The sequence below is a fragment of the Nicotiana tabacum genome, chromosome 21, assembly GCF_000715075.1.
Source record: "Nicotiana tabacum cultivar K326 chromosome 21, ASM71507v2, whole genome shotgun sequence".
Taxonomy (NCBI): Eukaryota; Viridiplantae; Streptophyta; class Magnoliopsida; order Solanales; family Solanaceae; genus Nicotiana; species Nicotiana tabacum.
In genome coordinates, this window is record NC_134100.1 from 1511883 (window position 1) to 1535642 (window position 23760).

At 37.4% G+C, this 23760-nt stretch overlaps 2 protein-coding genes across 2 annotated transcripts; one reads left to right on the forward strand and one right to left on the reverse strand.

The window, feature by feature from the left end:
• Nucleotides 1-3205: 3205 nt before the first annotated feature.
• On the reverse strand, nucleotides 3206-8332 carry LOC107804726 (uncharacterized). Its single transcript, XM_016628656.2, has 2 exons — nucleotides 7967-8332; nucleotides 3206-3704 (listed from the first exon to the last, which is right to left on the reverse strand). The coding sequence occupies exons 1-2, from the start codon at nucleotides 8156-8158 to the stop codon at nucleotides 3345-3347; spliced, it is 552 nt and encodes a 183-aa protein (XP_016484142.1). The 5' UTR covers nucleotides 8159-8332; the 3' UTR covers nucleotides 3206-3344.
• A 546-nt stretch (nucleotides 8333-8878) lies between these two features.
• On the forward strand, nucleotides 8879-21111 carry LOC107761670 (pyruvate kinase isozyme A, chloroplastic-like). The gene is made up of 6 exons (XM_075241523.1): nucleotides 8879-9578; nucleotides 17090-17180; nucleotides 17716-17909; nucleotides 19130-19251; nucleotides 19374-19852; nucleotides 20540-21111. The coding sequence occupies exons 1-6, from the start codon at nucleotides 9042-9044 to the stop codon at nucleotides 20839-20841; spliced, it is 1725 nt and encodes a 574-aa protein (XP_075097624.1). The 5' UTR covers nucleotides 8879-9041; the 3' UTR covers nucleotides 20842-21111.
• The last annotated feature ends 2649 nt before the right edge of the window (nucleotides 21112-23760 follow it).

Here is a 23760-nt window from a genome sequence, read left to right on the forward strand (position 1 = left end):
GAACATAGGAATAGTATTTTCAAAGCCATAAGATGCTTGGTTGCAACAATACAACGTACATAAAAATTAATCTCAATAGTTATGTCATCTTTTCATCAAATTTTTACAACACAGTAAACAAGGGCGGATTTAGAGTAAAGGATACGGGTTCCCGTAAATCCAGTAACTTTTGCATATATCCTGTATTTGTACTAAAAAATTCATTAAAAGTATAAGAATATTTAGCTTGGAACTCAGTTTGTTGGTCCAGTTATCATGTAGATTAATTTGAGATTGTTATAGGAACTCATAAGCTTAAAATTCTGGATCCGCCTCTGACAGTAAATATATAATTCTTACTTTTAGCTAATAGATTATTTTCAATTTAGAAAGAAGAATATGCTATTTATCATTAATTGGTATTTAGTGTGGTATTTGGTCGTCTATTGATGCAGGGCTTTACCTGCTAGTTTTACTATACCGGCCATCTATTTCATATTTCGTATTTCGTATTCTGTATTTCATATCTCTTATATTGCTGTTATTTTATTATGCATTTTTATGGTACTAATATATCGGCTCCTGTTGCTTTTTTTGAGCCGAGGGTCTCCTGGAAACAGCCTCTCTACCCTTCGGGGTAGGGGTAAGGTCTGCGTACATATTACCCTCCCCAGACCCCACTTGTGGGATTATACTGGGTCGTTGTTGTTGTTGTTGTTGGCGGAAGACTTGATTTTGGTGTTCATATATTCATGAGATGCATACAAATTTGAGTTCTTTTAATTGCAAAGGAGTTATACGGAGTTGTAAAAGTTAATGAAATGAAAATTAAACATGAAGTTATAGAAGCGAACAACAATAACAATGAAGACCCATAAATTATTTTTAAAAAAATATTAAAATAGAAACGAACTAATGGAATAACATTCTCTAATTAGTATAAGCTTTAATTATTCTTGTCCAAGTGCAATTTTTTTTTTTAAAATAAAGAGCAACTTATGATGACACATCATTTAATATTTATTTTATAATTTTCACTTGATCTATGTTTTTACCTCAAATACTATTTTAATTTCTTTTAAACAAATATTAACCGATAATAATTATCTACTAGCCATATTTTTATTCTATAATAATGTTGTAGCATAGGATTTCAGGAATTTATTTATATGATAAAAAAATATAATTTATTCATAAATTTCTATTATTAACGTTATAAACATGTGTAACACACGTACATTAAAGCTAGTTAATAATAAAAATATGTCAAAGGAAGGAGTATATGGTAAATGATTATGTCGGCGTCGTAAATATGTGCCAGAATTACAAAAGACTTTAAGCCAAATAAATCAAAATTATTGTGTCGGCATCGATATTAATCGGTGCGATTATTGAAAATAAAAAATATCGAAGCGAAATCAAAAGGAACACTATATTATAAACTGTAAATTGATGTGTGAAAATTACTCCCCTTTTTATATGATGGCTTTTGATTAACTACAACATTTAAAGAAAAAAAAAACTACGCATACAAAAAATATTATTAGAACTTATGATGTTTAAATTCATCATAGTATTTTTATGTTTATAAAAGTATATTAGACCGAAGGGATTCTTGGAGCAACGGTAAAATTGTCTATGTGATATTTATAGGTTACGGGTTCGAGTCGTGAAAGCAACCACTAATGCTTGCATTATTAGCAAAATAATTGGATGAAATAATCTGGCTTTGATAGTGTAATTACTATTCTTAAGAAATTTAAGCTTTCCACTTTATTGCTGCAAGGATAATAGCAAAATTCCTCCAGGATTTTATAAAGCCTTTGCAATTCGAGTTTCAGCAGCTAACTCGAATTTTCCACAAGAACAGAATCTTTGTGAGTTGTAGAAAATAAGTAGAAGAGAAAGATATGGAAAATTTCAGATGATTTCGTTTTGGAGATGATATGGGTATTTATAATATCTCTAGTAGTCTGTTGGAATTAACAGACTCGTCTTTTCATAATAGACACTTTTTTAAACTAATAATCACCTTTTTGAATACAAAAGAAAACTATTAAAAACGTTTTCTGAAATTTAATTTTAAAAACGTTTTAAATTAATTACTAGGTGACTAAAAATTAATTCCGGACTACTTAATAGGCCCAAAAGCCCAATTGGGCCCAAGTGCCCAATCTTGACTATTAATAATTTTCAATTTTCCTCCAAAATATCCTTTTAAATACTCAAACTATACAAGACAAAGAAGTGCTTTTAAACACTTCTTCCTTTCTTTCTTTTTCCAATGAGGGACAAAACAACCTCTTCTCAAATACTTCCATCAAACACTAACTAATCTAACATGCATAACGTAGGTTGTTTACATCACACCCCTGGGAGTGCGGCCCTTCCTCAGACCCCGCATGAACGCTAATACTTTGTGCACTAGACTGCCCTTTTATTCTGATAATAGATTGATACTGCTCATAAGTTACGCAAACTCACTTACAAGCTCACATTATGATAATACTGATACTGCTTATGTAAAATCCTGCGTATGTCACTGCCGAAAACACATTTAATTCATACATACTCAATGAGCTAAGCAGCAGCAATGTAGAGCTGTAACAGAAATCCCTATACTCCCTCTTCTCCTCTATGCTATTCCATCTTCTAAACTCTGTTTTCTCTTCTATTTCTGACCATCAATATTCATGGCTGACAAAATGTGAAGAGGTTTAAGCTCAGTCCAGTGATGGTCTTTACTCTTTACTTTAATGTTGATAATAGTCAGGGGCGGAGCTAGAGTGTAGCTACTGGGTTCGGCCGAACCCAGTAGCTTTGGTTCGAATTCTGTATTTGTCTTAAAAAATCCATTGAATATGTATAAATTATAAATTTAGAACCCAATAGATTAAAAAGATTAGAATTACGAACCCATAAGCTTGAAATACTGGCTCCGCCTATGATAATAGTGGAGATTAATAGTCCAATGTGTTAATCTGAGCTAAATCACCTACTTATTCATTTTGCCAGCTCTATTTCCAGTTGATATAAACGTTGCTGTAGTTCTCACTGCCCAAATAAAGGCCAGAATTTTAAAGTAAGAATCTTCAAATATTGTATTCCTTCATCCTTGAAGGAGTAAGTAATTCATCACCGCTATAAGAAAGGCTCAGATGTACCGCTCGAAGAGACTCGGACACCCGGTGCAAATCAAAAAAAAAAAAAAAAAAAGGCTCAGATGTACCAAAACCAGTAGGTCTTCAAGGAAATGCAATATGACAGTATCAAATACATGACATAAAAACTTACATCATGGGCATGGAGTTTGATATTAATCTCGTGAAAACATAAAAAAGACATATTCCTTCGTCTAACGACGTCTAGGTTGGTGATTTACCAGGAACTCGCTGTGCAATCCACCCTAAACCATCGTATAAACCGTCACCAGTCAAGGCACTGCAGGCTTGAATATGCCAATCATGGTTCTTGATGCTATGAAGGGAAAGCGCATCGGTTATCTCTGCAGGGGTCATGGCATCTTTAAGGTCCTGTTTGTTCGCAAAGACTAGTAGAACCGCACTTTGCAGATCCTCGTGTGGGAGCAACCTGAACAACTCGTCCTTCATAATGGAAATCCGGGCTCTGTCAGTACTATCGATAACTACGATAACAGCATGAGTTCCGCGATAGTAAGTTGCCCATGATGTCCTCAGTCTTTCTTGCCCACCTAGATCCCAGACCTGAAAAAATAGCAGAAAATAGAAAGAAAGGAGTAAGATAAACAGTACACCAAAATAAACAGAATTGTTCTCATCCATTTCCCCAGATATAAAAGAAGGCAAAAAACAGCATGGAAATTAACTTGCTGTCTTTCGTCAATACACTCAGCCAATGGAGAAAACACAAGGAAAAAGTAGGAGGATAATAGTAACTTTTATTATGAGTACATATCAGAGCACAAATAAGCAGATAATGCCAACGATGGTTTAAAACATTCTTGTGCTAGTTGAAAGGGAAAAGAAACACGATCAAGGGACGAACTCGGATGGTATCACAAATTTTCTCATTCCACCACCAAGATTCTTGAGGACAAGGTCCTACACCTTTAGACATACCTAACACTTTGCTACTCTTTTAATGCAACCTGACATTTCATTCCATAGGATGTTTCCGTCCCCTTCTATGTCCCACACTCCCTCCTCCCCTAGTTTTTCTTGAAAATTTTTCTCTTCAAATGAGTGTGTTTTCACAACGTCAGCTAGATACTTCAATTTGTTCATAAAAGAATTCCCTGCCTTCAAGAGGATGAAAGTGTTTTTTTTTTTAAAACTCACCCTCAGAACAATTATTTCTCATCATTGTCCACTGATAGCCAAGATACAATCGATCATAAGAATTCCTAGCCAAGTGCACAACAAAGGAAAATACTCCTTATTGTCTGGTCGGAGTATAGCGCACAATTGGAGCTGACTAGAGCAAGACTTCAAATTACTCAATGCAACAAATTACTCAATGCAACAAACCCATGTGCACTAGATATAAACCTATCTCAAGCGTCAGGTAGAAGCAAAAGCGTGTCATGCATCCTAAAATCAATCAGAGATTTCTCGCTTCAAGCAAACAAATATCCTCTGTTATTCTGGTTATTCAGAGGTTCAACAGAAGTATTTTCTTGGCTCTAGCATTACTAGTTCTGAGCAAAAAAAAACAGTTTTATTCAATGATGGGGCTGCAACACGGTATATCATGTTGAAGTACAATGGTACTGGTCCAATATGATACCTATTTTGTGACCTTCAAAGGTTGCCAGAGATGCTCAAGTTAATAGCTGATAAGGTTGAGAGATACACATGTACCTAGAACATCTTCGCAACTCCTCCTTTGATTATAGTTGTCAAGTCAACATAAGATATTCAATTAGGCAAAAGAAGTAATTTGGTCAGAAAATAAGTTAGTAGGTTTTGGGCTGTTGGGGTTTTATTTTCACAATTATTAAAAGTCAACATAATTATTTCATAGAGAGTTACAAATTCCAGTACTCCATGCCCAAAAGCTACCCTTACCTACTCTTAGAAAGAGAACTTTTTTTTTATTACGTGCCCTTCTTTGACAATAAGTTCCTTTAATTGTTTAAGCAAAAGAGTGATTCCACAATTAGAGGTTATGGATCAACAAATCTAACCCTTTTGACTAAAAGATACAAGAGTGACAACAAGTACGATGGGATGAACTTCCACAAAGAGTTGGGGAAAGGAAATAAAGCACTGTGCACAAAGCTGGAAAAAATGGGAGCTATAATTGGTACCACATTAATAATCCAAACTGCAATTGAGAATCTTATCACGTAAAACCACACTGTCGAGGTGTCAATTGGTTTAAGGAGAACATCATTGTGAGGAAAAAGAATAACTAAGATGATTCCACGCGTTTTCATCATGAATATGAAATTGCACATTAGAAGCCTACTCCATCTGTTTATTTCATATACTGTGTCGGACAGCAAAATGATTACATAGCAAGACAGGGGAGCAGGAGGACCACAAGTCACAGAAGATTGAATTACCCAATCTAAGATTTTTAATACAGACAGTTCCTTAGACTCATCCAATCACCGAAATAACTGATGTCAAAGGATGGTGACAATATTATACTCTATGCAGATTGACGCGGGTCCCTTTTCGATTTTAACTGTTGCTCCATTACACGATTACGTAAAGGTATAATATATAGTGTGGAACATGTTTGGAACTGAATGGGTGATGCCACAAGTCATCACACAGATGGCCGCTAGAATGGAAGTTGAGAAGGAGGAGGTAGAACTTAGAAGGAGAGCATGAGAATTTACGGGATGAAGAGAAATAGAGGAGTATTTATGGTGTGTTTGGTATGACCAAAATCATTTTTTAGAATAATGTTTTCCACATGAGGAAGTCATTTTTGGTATTTGGACCATCACGAGAGGGAAATAACTACCCTCAATTATGCAGAATTTCATTCTGCTTACGAATATCTTAACTTTAAACTACTTATTACTTGCTCCAAGTAGCACGTATCTACCATTATTAATCTTTAATACTCAAAAATTCATCAAAACACTCTCTGATTTACAAATATTTTTTATTTTTATTTTTATTTTCACCGGGTGTCCGAGTCTCTTCGAGCCCCGACTAATCTCGGGGGTGCACAAGCCCTCGGCAAGGAGTTTCCCGCAAGTCTGATGGCCCTCGGAAATTGTTTGCACCCAGTGGGTTTCGAACTTGAGACCTTGAAAGGGAGCCTCTCTGATTTACTAATATTATTATTAACGTGCCTTGGTGCTGATGATATATGTACCAATTATATACATATATTTGCCAAAAAAATATTTCCTACTCACCATCCAAGACTAGAAAAAACATTTTTCTACGGACAACATTTTCCATGGAAAGCTACTTCCGGCATATCAAACACTTTAAAGGAATTGAAAACACTCATGTACATAAAGATGGAACTTTTCAATTTTTTGGAGCACTCACAATTTTCCAGTCAGCATAGATTATCAGACTCTTCGTAATCATGTATTTCTTGTGGTGTTCCCTATTTTCTTATACATATCATATGTGGCTTTATCCCCCATCGCATCAATGAATCCTCTTCAGTTAAGATTAACCCTTTTGAGTTTGACCATATAATCTACTTCCGTCCTCACCCTTCTTCTATTCCTGCTTCTTCTCCCTCCTCCACCTAGATTCTACTAAATTTTAACCCACAACTTTCTCCATCATTTCATCAATCAGTTAGACTTTGACATGTAATACTTTTCCTCACGATTTCAGCCGGAACCTGCCTCAAATTTCTAATCTACACGTACTAAATTTTGAGTTGGTTAACCTCTATATTACCTACATCTTTCCTCTCCTCCACCATTTAATGAGGTTAAGTAATATCTCAATTTATAGGGGGGATAAAAGGAAGAATAGGTGCCTCTTGACTTCCCCTCTCATAACCCCCCCCCCCCCAAACCCAAAAAAATCGCCCCCACTCCATTTTTAAAGAAAAAAATCTCAGTGGAGCTCACCCGTCCCACAATAGCCTCCTCAAAAATACAAACTTCAATTGTTATTCTCTGTATACCGACTTGTACAGAATCATATCCTCACTCAAAGTATAATTTCAAATATAAGAACAACATCAACCAATGTTAGACAGATGGAAAACATCAAACCAATCATTAGGTACCAGATCAAATTGCGCCCAGGCTGGACACCACTGTCATAAAAATGATTCCTTATCTTTTTAACATATGTTAGGATTAGAACCCTAGTTTTCCATGGGCTTCAATCCAACTATATTGAACCACGAGATCACACCAGCACATCAAAACAATTATCCAATGAAATAATCAAGGCTCGTGCAAGCTAACCGGGACACCACCCTTAAACAAAAATAATGATTCTCCACAAATACTCTCCCTTCCCATTTTATGTGATAGTTTTGATTGCGCACGTTGTTTAAGAAAAAAGATAGAATTTTGAAACTTTCCATCTAAAACACGTCATAAACATTAGTATGGCCATAAATTATCTAGACTAAAATGAGAAGTTTAAAGTAAATTATTTCAAATTTTTTAAGACATACACACACAGAGAGAGATTAGAACAATTTCAAACTATAACTTCACGCCTAATCTTAATTCAAAAATATTAAATAATCCAATTCACGGTATAAATCTATCTCAGTTAAGGGTGAAATAAGAAGAACATATAGAAAGGTATCTCTTTTATGGACAGACTAAAGGGCAGCCTGGTGCACTAAGCTCCGGCAGTCGGGGAAGGCCCGGACCACAAGGGTCTATTCTGGACAGACTAAAAAGGAAAATATGTCATATAAATTAGGATAGAGGGATTAGAACAATTTCATACTAAACTTTCACGCCTAAGCTTGATACAAAATGGTTCAAACAATCCAACTACAACCAAGAAAAAATCAAGTAAATTAAGTGTTTCAGATGTAGAATTTGTACCTCAAATCGTATGTTCTTATAAACAAGCTCCTCAACATTACTACCAACAGTAGGATTTGTAGTAACCACCTCTCCTAAATGCAACTTGTAAAGCGTCGTCGTTTTACCAGCGTTATCCAATCCAACTACAACGATCTTATACTCTTTTGCTGGAAACATCATGAACCAGAATCTCGATATGAAACCTCCCATAATTTATAGATCTGATCCAAAAAATGGATTAAAAATCCAGATCCTGATTATCAGAATTAGAGTCGAAGATCAGTAATTTGATCGGTGAGGAAATAAAGTTGAATAATTGATTTTTGATCCGAGAACTGCCTTTTTGACGAAGGAATGGGAATTTTAGAGATAAAAATATATTCAAAGGAAAGAAAGGAGAAGGAGATGAGACTGGACGATTATTTTATATCTAAATATATTTCTTTTAAATATATTTAACTAGCCAATATAATAATTATTGGTAAATAATGAAGCTCTATCAATGTATTAGATCTAATCTTTAAGGGGTTGTTTGGCATGGTGTATAAAAATAGTACCGAATAAAGTATATTAATAATGATGAAATTAGTTACGGTGAGATTATTTCTTGTCGGCTTAGTTTGATATATAAAGGTGTATTAATTAATACATATATTGGTTATACATATGTTAAAAAATATTACCAAATAATAAATTAATAATAATACCAAAACTAAGTAATACATATCTTATTATTCCTAATTACATCCTACAAACGACCCCTAAGTGTTCTGATTGGTGCCGTAGTAAATGGACCAAAAGTGCTTGATTTTAGTAAACTTAATGACAGTTTTTGTCCAGTGTGATAGAAAAAGGACAAAGATAGAGTAACCCTCAAACTTAAGGGACTATTCAAGTTTCATTTCTTAGCAGCTGCATCGCTATCTCCGCCATCGTCCTCTTCAAATTATTCGTACACTCTGTTTCTCTCATTTTCGCTCTTTCCCTTTGGCACGAATTCTATCAAATACACCGCCGTTAATAACCGCCGGCCGCCGGCGAATCAAAGCTATTCCTACTCGCTATAATTTTCTGAAAATTTTCCGGTAGAAAAATGTCGCACGTTTTGAACTTTTTGGTTTCTTCCTCGTCCTGCTCGCCTACGACCTTCGCAACCTCAAAACGACCTGCATTTCCTCTCTCCACCGTCCGTTCACGGTTACCGGTTAAAACATTTCTACGTACAAAAATCATAGCAGCTTCAGCTTCAGAGAACGCTTCGGGAGTGGTACGATCAAGTGCGACGCAGGTGCATGATACTTACAATGCGGTCGCGGATTTTGAGGTGGATGCGGTGACTGAGGCTGAGTTGAAGCAGAACGGTTTCAGGAGTACGCGAAGGACGAAGCTGATATGTACGATCGGTCCAGCGACGTGCGCGATTGAGCAGTTGGAGGCGTTGGCTGTGGGAGGAATGAACGTTGCGCGGATCAATATGTGTCATGGAACTCGGGAGTGGCATCGTATGGTGATCGAGAGAGTTAGGAGGTTGAATGAAGAGAAAGGCTTCGCGGTCGCCATCATGATGGATACTGAAGGTAGCGAGATTCATATGGGAGATCTCGGTGGCGCTTCATCGGCTAAAGCTGAGGTAATGTTCACTTTGAATTCACCGTTGTTAGATGTATACATCTGCTGCTGCTTCATCAATAGCGTTAATGTTTACTTTGTTTATGGGTTAAATACTTTTACCTCTTTCATTGGTTACAAGTTAAGGAGCCTGAATGTAAAACTAATAGTATAATTATTTTCTTAGAGCCCATTTGGCTTAGCTAAGTAAAAATAACTGAAGAACCATGCTCCGCATTTCTCTTTGTCGCGCTACTTTTGCTAGCAACCAGCTTCGGATTCTCCTTAAGGCACCGTGTTGAGTAGGATTTGAATAGTAACTCTATTTTGGGGCTCAATGTTGCTGGATTTACTCCTCTCCTCGGGCTCGCCCGCTCTATGCCCAATGCTTTAACTCAATCACATGAGGTCTTTCGTCAAATCACAGCGGAGACAAAAAATGGTGATTTCATTCCATCGGCCTAAGCCTTGGTGATTATAGGTACTCGATAGCACCTCTCGATACCTGTGCTGGTGGGAGGTAGCATACTTGGTAGAATAGTCAACGTGTTCGCAAGCTGGCCTGCCATCATAAAAAATAGTTATTAAAATAACTAATGCCCTAAAATGGTCAAGTTTCTTATTAGAGAAAACTACTGATATTTTCTCTCTCTATTTTCTTGAGCTCTCAGGCACACTCCCCGAGGAGTCTGAGAACAAGGAATCTTGAGGATCCATAAACACCATGAGCATGCTTATTCAATTCCGACCAACCCTCTGAAAACAGTTCCGACAAACAGTCTCTCACGCGCCGCCACGCGCGGCACTTTCCGGCGAGCCAAACACCACGCGCCGGCGCGTGAGCTCAATCCCGGCCACTTTTCAAAATTTTTGTTTTGGACAGCTTGCTCGCTGGGAAATTCCGAGCACATCCATACAACTTTTTCTGAATTCCGACAACTTTTATTTTTTCCGGTGGCGGGGAATCTCTCTCTGTCCAGAATTCTGGTTTTTCTGTTCTTTTTTTCAAGCTTTATAGCTCACGGTGATAACTTCCAAACAACCCCTAAAATTCCATAACCTGAGCAGCTGATTAGTACAATATGGGAGACAACAGGATATACTTCAACGCAGGATTCAAATCTTTTGACATCACCAGATGGAACTCCAACAAAGATACTTGGTTTGAATGGGTGGAGAGAAGCCGCAACATGATGAGAAGATCATCCATGGGTAGAAAGGCAATGGAATGGATATGCTTTGCACTTAAAGAAGCGTCGACAGATCAAAACAATCGAGTGAAGAGATGGAAGTACAAGGAGCAAATGACAGAACATTTCTGTACTAGGAAATTTAACGCCCATGGAAGATATATGAGTATTCTGTCACTGAAGAGAGAAGGGAGGTCAGTGATTATAATCCCAGAGTTAACTTTGAATTCTGGCTGGAAAGACATAGCAGCTAAGATAGAGAGATTTATATCCACCAAGTTGAATCCCATAGTACCACCCAGAAATACTGTGGAAAATTTCCCTTATGCCCAAGCAGTTAAGGAGAGTAAATGGCAATCCAATACTCTTCGAGAGGCAAGGGTCAGCACGAACAATGGCGATATCACTATTTTGGAACCTACTGGAGGAGAGGACACAGGCCTACTAAAAAAATGCATTATCGGGTCTTTAGGGAAAGAAATCAATGAGAGACCCACTTTAGCATATATAAGGCGATGGGCTAGTGCTTCATGGAACAAAGCATACGGAGTAAACATATATGAAATGACAGGAAACATGTTTCTTTTTGAATTTCCAAACAGATTCATGGCAGAGCAGATTGTGCAAGGAGAATGGAGATGGAAAAAATTCAAGCTTCATCTGGATTGGTGAAATCATACAGCCGGTTGCATTCCAAACTCACAAATTGAGGAAACATACTGGATTAGAGCCATGGGGATTCCTTTACATCTATGGTCACAAAAGATCTTCAAAGAAATAGGAGATCTCTGTGGGGGTTGAGCTACAGAAGAAGAAACTGATCTCAAAAACCATCTTAAGTGGGCGATAATCAAAATTGTTGGTGATGGCAGAAAGACTCCCAATGAGGTGGGGATTGAAAAAAACGGTACCAAATTCTTCATCCCAATCTGGGCTGAAAGAAAGACACGGTATGAGCTAAACACTGGTAAAGGAAAAGCAAGTGGACAATTTACACAAGGTTCAACTTCGATGAATCAAAGCAGTAAAGTGTCAAAAGTCAAGCTGAAATCCTATGGCCCCGATATGGCTGCACAAGTCATTTTTAATGACCTCTCGTGTGAGATCTCTGATGATACTGGGCTGAAGCCTTATATCGAGGAAATGGGAGGACCTTCTCAATCGGGGGCAAAAGAGTCACCTCCAGGGATCAAACCCTTAATGTGAATCGTGAAAGTATGCAAAAGGAAACAATTACCAGTTGCAGTCAGCCAGAAGGTGGAGTAGATTTAGCAAGATTGGAACAGAAGGAAGGGGAGCAAAGCATAAACTCAAAGATGGGGAATGATCACGTGGGAAGTACTTTGGAACATCTAAAGCAATTTAGCCCTATTCAAGAGTGGGAAATTGAGGAGGTGAATCCTTTAGCAGTTCAGCAACACAATCCATTATTGGATAAAGACATGGATGCAACAATATGGGTCCATCAAAATATGATCAAATTGGGGAAAATGTTTGGAGTAGATTTCCAAGGACATGAAGAAGAAGCACTGGAATTGTTAATGCAAATTGACAGCTGCAGACAGGTTAGAAGGGTGGAGACAGAGTTGGAGGTGAAGAAACAAAGATTCAAAGGATCACTGGAATTAAAAGGTTTGACTTCTTTCGATGTCAAATTCAAGAGTGACGGGAAAAGGAGTAGGGGAAGAGATCTATCAATTATTTCTATATGAGGATCAAAGTAATTTCCTGGAATGTAAGGGGTCTAAATGATAAGAAGAAAAGGGAGATAATAAAAAGTCAAGTGCAGAATTGGAGGGCAGACATTATTTGCATGCAAGAAACAAAAGTCGAGGGGGATATCGAGGAAATAGTCAGGCAAATATGGGGTGGTAGATGGGTTAGGTATGCAAGTTTAGAAGCTAGCGGCACGAGAGGGGGGATTTTGTTGTTATGGGATTGCAGAGTATGGAAAGGGGAGGTGTTACAGACTGGTGCATACACTTTGACGTGCAAGTTTGACGCTCTTCTACAGAATTTTCAATGTCACATAACATGAGTGTATGCTCCAAATTGTAGAATAGAAAGGAAAAAAGTATGGAGTGAAATTGGTGCAGTGAGGGGATTGATGGAAGGTCCTTGGGCGGTTTGTGGCGATTTTAACGTTACAAGGTACCCTTCTGAAAAACGGGAATGCTCAAGGAGGTCCAGAGCGATGGTGGAGTTTTCGGATTTTATAGAAGATATGGAGCTGATAGATCTTCGACTTGAAGGAGGAAACTATACTTGGTTCAAAGGGGACAATCATACGGCGGCTTCAAGAATTGATAGATTTCTCATTTCAGAAGAATGAGATGTAAGGCTCAGAAACATCAAGCAAACTATCCAACAAAGGCTGATTTCGGACCATTCACCTGTGGCTCTAGACTGTGGTGCGTGGGAACAAGCTAAATCATACTTTAAGTTTGAAAATTGGTGGCTGAATGTGGAAGGTTTTGAGGACAGAATTAGAGAGTGGTGGGGATCTTTTGAATTCTCAGGAAGACCTGATTACATTTTAGCTTGCAAGTTAAAAGCTCTCAAGGGCAAGCTAAAAGGATGGAGCAGAAGTTACGAAGGCAATTTGGGACTGCAGAAATCAAAATTGCTAAGTCAACTAGCAGATTTTGAGACAATGCAACAACTAAGAGCGTTGACAGAGGAGGAATCAGTCAGGAAAGCAACCACTCTAATGGAGATTGAGGTGCAACTCAAGAATGAAGAATTTGCATGGAGACAAAAATCAAGAGCTTTGTGGCTCAAAGAAGGGGATAGGAATACAAAATTTTTCCATCGGACTGCAAATGCACGCAAGAGAAACAACAACATTGCCCAAATAATGATTCGACATGAAGTAATCGAGGATCCAGAAAGAATAAAGAACGAGATTATTGAATTCTACAAGGAGCTATACACAGAACCTGAACAGTGGAGACCAACAGTCAATTTCGAAAATAGTCCAAGCATTTCTGAATCGGAAAGGGAGTCTTTACAGCGTAACTTTGAGGAACAAGAAGTGCTGAGCAGTCTGAAGATGTGTGCAAGTGACAAGGCTCCAGGTCCAGATGGATACACAATGGGTTTTTTCAGAAAATGTTGGGACATTTTGAAGGAAGATATCATGGCGGCTTTTAACAACTTCCATTCACAGGAGATGTTTGAGAAAAGCTTCAATGCAACATATATAGCATTGATTCCAAAGAAGACAGGTGCGAAAGAATTGAGAGATTTCAGACCGATCAGTCTGATAGGGAGCTTCTACAAACTGCTCTCAAAAGTCTTAACTGAAAGACTTAAGAGGGTGGTTGGGAAACTTGTTGATGCTCAACAAATGGCGTTCATCAAAGGAAGACAAATAATTGATGCAGTGATGATTGCCAATGAAGCTGTGGATTCAAGAATAAAAAAGAAAGAACCTGGAATCTTATGCAAATTGGATATCGAGAAGGCCTATGATCATGTGAACTGGAGCTTCCTACTAAGAATGTTAGAACAAATGGGTTTTGGGCAAAAATGGATTAGATGGATGAAATTTTGCATATCTACTGTGAAATTCTCCATTCTTATAAATGGAAGTCCTAAAGGTTATTTTCACTCACACAGAGGTCTCAGACAAGGTGATCCTTTATCTCCACTTTCTATTCATCATAGCCATGGAAGGATTGAACAACATGATCAAAACGGCTAAAGTCAGTGGATGGGTTAAAGGCTTTGAGGTAAACAGGAGTGGGGCTAACAATCTAGAGATCACACATCTCCAATATGCTGATGATACTCTAGTCTTCTGTGATGCTGAAAAAGACCAACTTAGATTCTTAAGGATCATTTTGGTTTTATTTGAAGGAGTATCAGGATTACACATTAACTGGAGAAAGAGCAATATTTTTCCCATTAATGAAGTTAACAACATGGGGCAACTGACTCAGATATTGGGAGGAGAAGTTGGGTCCCTACCAACTGTTTACCTTGGGATGCCTCTTGGTGCAAGATCCAAATCAAAAGAAATCTGGAATTCAGTCATAGAAAAGTGTGAGAAGAAGTTGTCAAGATGGAAATCGCAGTACCTATCATTGGGGGGTAGGCTAGTTCTAATCAACTCAGTATTAGACTCTCTACCTACTTACATGATGTCTTTGTTCCCAATTCCAGCAGGCATTTTACAGAGATTGGACAAACTCCGAAGAACATTCCTCTGGCAAGGCAATAAGGAGAAAAAGGTCTTCCATTTAGTCAATTGGAAGACACTAACAATGGATAAAAAACAAGGTGGATTAGGGATAAGGAATTTGAAGAACCAAAGCAAGGCTCTTAGAATTAAATGGTTATGGAAGTACTCTAAAGAACCCCAATCTTTATGGGCCAAAGTGATCAAAGCAAAGTATGGTGAAGAAAACAACTGGGTGTCAAAAAAAGTCAGTACATCATATGGAGTAAGTGTGTGGAAATCCATCAGAGAACTTTGGCCAATAATAAAGAATCGCTCCTCCATAAGAGTGAACAACGGAAGGAACACATCATTTTGGAATGATAACTGGCTAGGAATGGGAAGCTTAAAGGAGAGATACCCAGATATGTTCGGTTTAGCACAAAACCAGCATAAGACAGTCGCTGATATGAGGAGTTGTCAAGGATGGGAAATAGCTCTAAGAAGACAGCTGAATGACTGGGAGATAACAAGATTAACTGACCTCTACAAAGAGCTGGAAGCATTTACAGGACTACAGGAAGGTTTGGATTCAATATGGTGGAAGAGGCACAACAAAGGGATTTACCGAGTGAAGGATGCATATAAGATTTTGAATCATGATAATCAACAGGTATATATGGAAAACAAAGATTCCATACAAGGTAGCTTGCTTCACTTGGCTACTAGCAAAGGAGGCGGTTTTAACCCAGGATAATCTCATAAAAAGGGGAATTTCTCTGTGTTCAAGATGTTTTCTGTGTGGGGAAAATGCAGAAACTGTCAACCATTTGTTTCTACACTGCAAGATTACAGACCAACTATGGAAAATCTTTATTAGTCTTAGGGGTATTTCATGGTCAATGCCATACAGGATTAAAGATGTCATTTATAGCTGGGAAGAAGCTGGAGCTGAAGCAACTAGCAGAGATAGATGGAGGACTGTTCCGGCATGTATTTGGTGGACAGTCTGGAGGGAAAGGAATACTAGATGTTTTGAAGACAGAAGCAATTCACTGCAGAAGATCAAACTCAATTGTATTCTTCTATTTTGTTTTTGGTGCAAACAGATGTACACAGAAGATACATTGACAATCATAGACATACTAGGATCCTGCTAGGTCTCAAATTAGAATATCTATAAATTCTCTCTATGTAAATTTGGTTTTCAGTGCAACCTATGTACTGATTTTTATAATATATACAATAGTTACCAATTCAAAAAAAAATAACTAATGCCCTTAAACAAATTTACAAAAAATACAAATTGAAAATTATATTTACAAGGAGAAGGAAGAACAACTGAAATAGAAAGGAGAGAAAGTTCAGAATTTTGTTTTGGGAAGGGTATTTCATTTGTTTTGGGAAGGATATTTCAAAAATTACAAAAGTTATTAAGAATAAAATAGTAAACACTTTGGCTTATAAGACTTGGTTACAAGCACTTTTAGTGTTTACCAAATGTTTAGATAAGTCAAAAACTGCTTACCCAAACTCACTCTTAGTCAGTAAAGTTAGAGCTAGATTCTGGTTTATCACATTATATTCAGGTACATCATAAGAGGTGTTGGTTCTATTATGGTATAGTGGGATTTCGAGATCTTTTCTTTGATTTCTTTTTTTCTCCCAAATTGTAGCACAAGAATGACTGGAATTGTTCTCGGGAAGTGCAAGCTTTCCAATTGTATTAGTAGCTCAATTAGGCGTTCCTCTTTTTGTAGTATCAGCAAAAATGAGTTGAGATTTGCTCTTATTGTTACGGCGTGGACAAAATTCCGGTGGATTAGGAAGCAAGAATTAGGGGGATGAACAAATGTCAGAAGTGGGTGGCATAGCCTGTTGGTTCCTTGCTGCAGTTTTGGACAAACCAAACCCTTTAGTATGTTGTTTTCCCATGTTGGGGGGTAGAATCTCAGAGTCTTCTGATTGCAGTTCTTTTTAGTTTTATTGTTTCAGTGGTAATGGCAGTCATATTTTCATGAACTTTTCATCTTAGGAAAAAAAAAGAAAAGAAACTATGTTGATACCAAGTATAATTTGTGAAAACTGTTGAAGCTATTGAGAACAATGGATTACTTATCTTTATGCTTTTGAGCCGTCTTTATGTGCAACAGGCAGTAGATAATGACTCTACCTGTGCAGGATGGGGAAATTTGGACTTTCACTGTTCGAGCATTCGATTCACCAATCCCGGGACACACCATTAATGTTAACTATGATGGATTTGCTGAAGGTTTGCTGTATAAACTGAAAGAGATAGTAAAACTATTTTTTCCCGAAGAACTGTAGTCTGTTTGGTATAATATAATATGTCCAATTTTCCATAAGGGAAACTACTTTTCAAATTATCTTTTGGTGTTTGGTTTAGACGCAAAGGTCGGTGGCATGTGATAATAGTAGAAAGTGGTAGGTTGGAACATGAGGGTGATGCTTTAATTGCTGCGATTAGTATACTTAATAAGAAATATATACATGATGTTAAGCACAAGTGGTATGAAGTAAGTATTGACATAATTATTACTCAAACTGTTATATATGTGGTATGACACAAAATGTTTTCACAAAAAATATTTTGCTTCATAAAATCATTTTCTGGAGGTTTCTTGTCTCCAATTGCTAAAGTTTTTTACACAAGAAACTTTTTTTACACCAAATGGGGGAAAAAATTTACATAAGGCAGAACTTATGTTTTCATTTCCAGTGCTTATTGGTAGATCAATCTTTTGAAGTTTCACTTTTTTGTTTTTGGCTTAATTGCATTGCTACAGATGTGAAAGTGGGTGATGAGCTACTAATAGATGGTGGAATGGTGAGGTTTGAAGTGATTCAGAAAATTGGTCCAGATGTCAAGTGTCTATGTACAGATCCTGGACTTTTATTGCCTCGGGCCAATTTGACATTTTGGCGGGATGGTAAATTAGTAAGCGAACGGAATGCAATGCTTCCAACTATTTCTTCAAAGGTTTGCATCTATGTTCCTTGTGCAGATCCTTTTTTATATGCTCAGCTTACTTAACTGCAATTGAGACATACATCTTTGGCTTAAGTATGAATTCTTGTAGTATGTATGTTTTCCTATAATTGCAATCTGCAGCTTTCTATCTCCACAAATTTTGTTGGCCTATGATAAATATAATCTAGGAAGTTAAGCTCTCATTAACAGATAAAGTTTATGAAATCTAATTCCTTCATGTCTCATAGTTAATGCTTCAGATTTCTGATATTGACTTGTAATACTCTCTACTCTCTTAAAACAACAACAACAAACCCAGTAGTTTCCCACAAGTGGGGCTGAGGAGGGTAAAATGTACGCAGCCTTATCCCTACCCCTGGAAGAGCAGAGAGGCTGTTTCCGATAGACCCTTGGCTCTCTACTCTCTTAAAAGCTGGTATTTTCCTTTTTGGGTATTCGAAAAATGTAAAAAGAAATCCCAATGGAGAAACCCTTTTCTATATTACAGTTTAATACTATTTCTGTCTCCTTTGTGTACTTCACTATCATTATTTTGGGACTCAAACATTCTTTAACTACGATTTTAAACATTTGGTAAAATATTTAGAGTTTGGAATTCTACCACAACTCATTTGATATACTGGGTTCGAAATCAATTATTTGTATTTATTTAGTGAATTTTTAACACACATACTGAGTGATATCTACCCCTGTCTCTCACCCCTCGCAATCCTATTATAGATATACAGTCATATTTTTGATGATTTCTTATCTTAGTGATTATTGAATGAAATGTCTAATCAAATAGCTGCTAAACCTAAGTTACACTATTTTACATTGGTCTTTCACTAACTAAGCAGTTGCACTTTCAAATCTTATCATACGGATTTCATTTTCCAATTATATACATATGAACTTCCTTTTACACTAAAAGATGTGTTAGTATTCCAACAATTAACGGCTCATTTATGCACTCATTTGTATTCTGTTGCATAAAGAGTAAAATGAGTTTTTGATTTTGCTTGAAGTAGAACGACCTTGAACTCTTACCTGGTGGTTAATATGATGTTGATGTACTTCTTAGCTCATCTTCATTCACTTTATTTGGTACTTTCTCCTCTACTCAAATTTATGCAGGTCCTGTGCATAAAGGATCTCTCGCATTTCTCTTTATGCTTGACTTTAAAAAATTGGAATTTTAGTCTATCTCAATTATTTTGTTGCTACAGGATTGGTTAGACATCGACTTTGGGATTGCTGAGGGCGTTGATTTCATTGCTGTATCATTTGTCAAATCTGCTGAAGTCATTAAGCATCTTAAGAGTTACATTAAAGCCCACTCTCCTAATTCGTAAGAATACAGTCGCTTCTAAGCACCAAAAGCTGCTTCTGCCATGATGCCTCTTTCCTTCCAAATGAAGCATCTTTGTAGGGGTGGGATGATTCATTAATATGATCTAATGTACTGTGCAGTGATATTGCCGTAATTGCAAAGATAGAGAGCATTGACTCATTGAAGAACTTGGAAGAGATAATTCAGGCATCAGATGGAGCTATGGTGGCAAGAGGAGATCTTGGTGCTCAAATTCCGCTTGAACAGGTCCCATCAGAACAGCAAAGGATTGTTCAGCTATGCAGGCAGCTTAATAAGCCTGTTATAGTAGCCTCCCAGCTGCTTGAATCTATGATTGAATACCCTATTCCAACTAGAGCCGAAGTGGCTGATATTTCCGAAGCAGTTAGGCAAAGGGGGGATGCTTTGATGCTCTCTGGTGAGTCAGCCATGGGCCAGTATCCTGAGAAGGCATTGAGTGTTCTAAAAAGTGCTAGTTTAAGAATTGAAAGAAGCTGGAGAGAACAAAAACACCATGAAGTTATTGAACTACCATCCATAGCGTCTTCTTTTACTGGCAGTATCTCAGAGGAGATTTGCAACTCTGCTGCCCAGATGGGTAAGATTCTTTTCTATTGGATAAATTTATTTTTGAATAGATTTTTCTTTACAAAAATTGATTCTGACTTTGTATTGCAATATTGAAAAAAATGACAAAAATAAATAAATAATGAGCAGACCAGCCCACTTTGAAAGGGCTCTTTTCTATAGAGAGAGAGTAAGGGGGGTTTTCTGGGGCTTTGAAGTAGGGCCACTTTATATAGAATTTTATTTCCTCATTATTTTTCTAGCTTGAAGAAGCAACGGTGGTTTGTTGCTAATGTTGACGTAAAGACTATATTTGATTCATGAAATTTGAAATAATTACTCTAGAGGGAACGGGCTTAAACCCAATTAGCATTTTTGCAGTGTCTGTTAAATTTTGCAAAGACCAAAAGTTTGCCTTCAATGGATGGATATGTTTATTGGATGGGCACTTTGGTTTTATAACGCCCTCAGGGCAGAAAGAAGCAGTTGTCATTTTAGAATGTAGGTTCTTCTCTGAGACTGGGAGCTAAAATAGTTTCAGCCGGAATTATTCAAGTACTACTGTGCAAAGGCAGTAACAATTTGTTACACTGTAAATCCAAGTATTGGTTCAACGAGCCATTCCTTGAAGAAAGCATATCCTAATGTTACCTGTTAATACATTTTCTAATCTTTTTTCTGTATGGTTGAGTACTAATATCTGTTTGTGATTCTGCAGCTAACAATTTGGAAGTTGATGCTCTTTTTGTTTACACCAAGAACGGACACATGGCTTCTCTCTTGTCACGATGTCGTCCTGACTGCCCAATTTTTGCATTTACAACCACAACATCTGTACGTAGACGCCTGAACCTGCAATGGGGTCTGACACCTTTCCGCTTGAGTTTCTCCAATGATATGGAAAACAACCTCAACAAAACATTCTCCTTGTTAAAAGCTCGGGGCATGGTTAGATCAGGTGACCTTATCATTGCTGTCTCTGATATACTGCAGTCCATTCAAGTTATGAATGTTCCATGACCACATGATTAAGTTTTTTCACAAGTTCTGATCTGGGAAACCTTGATAATCTATTCCCCAATCATATTAATATACATTTATCAGGGTTTTTCTTTGCTAGAGAGTTAAATATCACATCTTTATTGAATATATCCAATTCTTGGGAGCTGGATTACTGAGATATGATGGAACTCAACTGTGTTAGTAAAGATATATATGTTGCAAAACCTGGTTCCCATTATTTGGAAAATGTAGCCTCTTCTTGATTTATTAATTGGTACATTGGGAAAATGTTCAAAGTTGTCCCTTCTCCCTAAACTTTGCCTTCCATTAGAAGTTGGCGACAAAAATGTTATTACTCTTTTGTCTCATATTTGCCTTTTTACTTACGGCCCTTTATCTGGACTATTTACTACATGTTGGTGTCATTCTTACATCTTTTAGAATTTTGATATTACTATAAAAATATTGAAACAAACATGAGAATATGGTTGACATAAGTGGAATATAGTCCTAGGATAACTTATTGACACTTGACAAGACATGACCAACGAGTTAAGAAGGCAAAAAGAAGCACAAAAAAGAAGAGAATATTGACAGTTTTTAGAAGACATTCATGAGATTAAGATATATTTATGCGGTGACCAAGATTAACATCCAATGTGATATGCGCACGTCTGAGTATCTTTGATCCATTGAACGGGAGCTCTTGCACACCGGACTCCCGGATCTTGACCGACTTTTGTCTCTGTTGGATCAGTTGATCTTACACTCAGGCAAGCTTATATAGTTATGCTCAGGAGCAGAATCTTAACTTAGACTGCCACTCTTTTTGTCAGGAGGTGTTATGTCGAGGAAGAGGCAACAAGAAAATAAAGAAAATAAAGAACACCAAATTTTAACGTGGAAAACCTTTCAAATCGAAGGTAAAAACCACGGGATCACAAAGATCCAAAAAGCTCCACTATAACAATAAGAGGGTTACAAAAGTTCTCCAAATTGACTACACAACAAGTGCCAAACACGGAGCAACAATAGTAACAAGAGCAACAACTAATCAATTGAAGAAAGAGGGGAATCCACAAAAACGAAGCTGTTGTTCGAGGCTCGAAATCAGATGCTACGAGCCGCCAAATTCGATCTACACCGTTCAAATCAAAGACCAAGATGTTACGAATACTCAGTCAACATTTCAGCTTGATCCAACAGTTAACGAATCGGAAAACGCGATTTGAAATTGGCTGGTCGAAATAAAAATCTGTAGCAAAAATATATTTTTCTTCTCTCTTCTCTCTTGATGAAAGCTCTCTCAGAAGCCACTCTTATGTTATTAAGTCTTTCAAAGACTTCTACCAATGAGCATAGAATAATTCTCCAAGGTTGTCCTATTTATAGATCATGAGTGGTGTTTTCTCTTAAAACCAAAACCCACTCAAAATAGGAATAAAAATTGAATCCAATTCCGAATAGGAATGGAAACCAAAAGAGAATAGGATTAGGCCATTGGGCCTTTGACTGGACAACGTGGGCATGTGCCCAACAAACTCCCCCTCCAGCCAAGGGGCCAAATGTGTCTTCAAGTAGAGGAAATATTGACAGGCTTCATGCCTGCCAATTTTCTACAAAACGCATGCTTATCTGCAAGGTTAACTACGAAGTCCTCAGGCTGCTCCATATAAATCTCCTCATCTAAATCACCATGAAGAAAAGCAGTCTTGACATCCATCTGTTCAACCTCTAAATCTAGACTTGCGGCTAAGCCTAGAACCACACGAATAGAAGACATCTTCACAACAGGGGAGAAAATTTCATCAAAGTCAACTCCCTTCTTCTGGCCAAAACCTTTAACAACTAACCTCGCCTTGTATCTAGGCGCAGAGGTATGGTTATCTTGCTTTATTCTAAATATCCATTTGTTAGATAAATCTCTCTTACCTTTCGGTAATTTCACTAACTCATATGTGCCATTCTCATGGAGTGACTTCATCTCATCTTCCATGGCTTCTATCCACTGATCTTTGTGAGTATCTTGCATGACTTCATCATAATTCTCAGGTTCTCCCATGTCAGTCAAAAGTACATACTCATCAGGAGGATAGCGCATGGATTTTTGCTTCTCCCTTGTAGATCTTTTAAGAGAGGTTTCAGGAGCATTCAAAATAGTTACCTGTGCAGGAATTAGTTGTTGATCAACCACAACTTCATCAACTGGAGCATCCATAACATCTACACCATGATGATCATTTTGATCTTGATCACTATCTCCATCATTGTCTTGGGTTCCTTCATGTGAAATAGGTGCCTTAGCAATTGAAACTGGATCAATATCAACTAAGCTCTCATTACTCTGAGAATCTATCTTCTTAGCTTTGTCAATATCTTCAATAGTTTGGTTTTCAAAGAATATTGCATCACGACTTCTAATAAGTTTATTGTCAACTGGATCATAAAAACGATACCCAAACTCATCTTGACCATAACCGATAAAGATGCACTGCTTAGTTTTGACATTCAGTTTCGATCTCTCATCTTTAGGAACATGCACACAAGCTTTACACCCAAAAACTCTCAGGTGATCATAAGAAACATCTTTGGCAAACCAAACTCTATCTGGGATATCACCATCCAAAGCAACAGTATGAGACAAATTGATAACATAGGCAACAGTGTTTAGTGTTTCCGCCCAAAATGTATTTGGAAGTTTAGCCTCTGAAAGTAAGCATCTAACTCTCTCAACTAGAGTTTTATTCATCCTCTCTGCCAAACCATTCAATTGAGGCATCTTGGGCAGAGTTTTATGATGACGAATTCCTTGTTCTTTGCAATAGTTATCAAAGGGACCACAATATTCACCACCATTGTAAGTGTGAATACATTTTAATTTCTTCCCCCTCTGTCTCTCAGCTAAGGCCTGAAATTCCTTAAACACGCCAAGTTCTT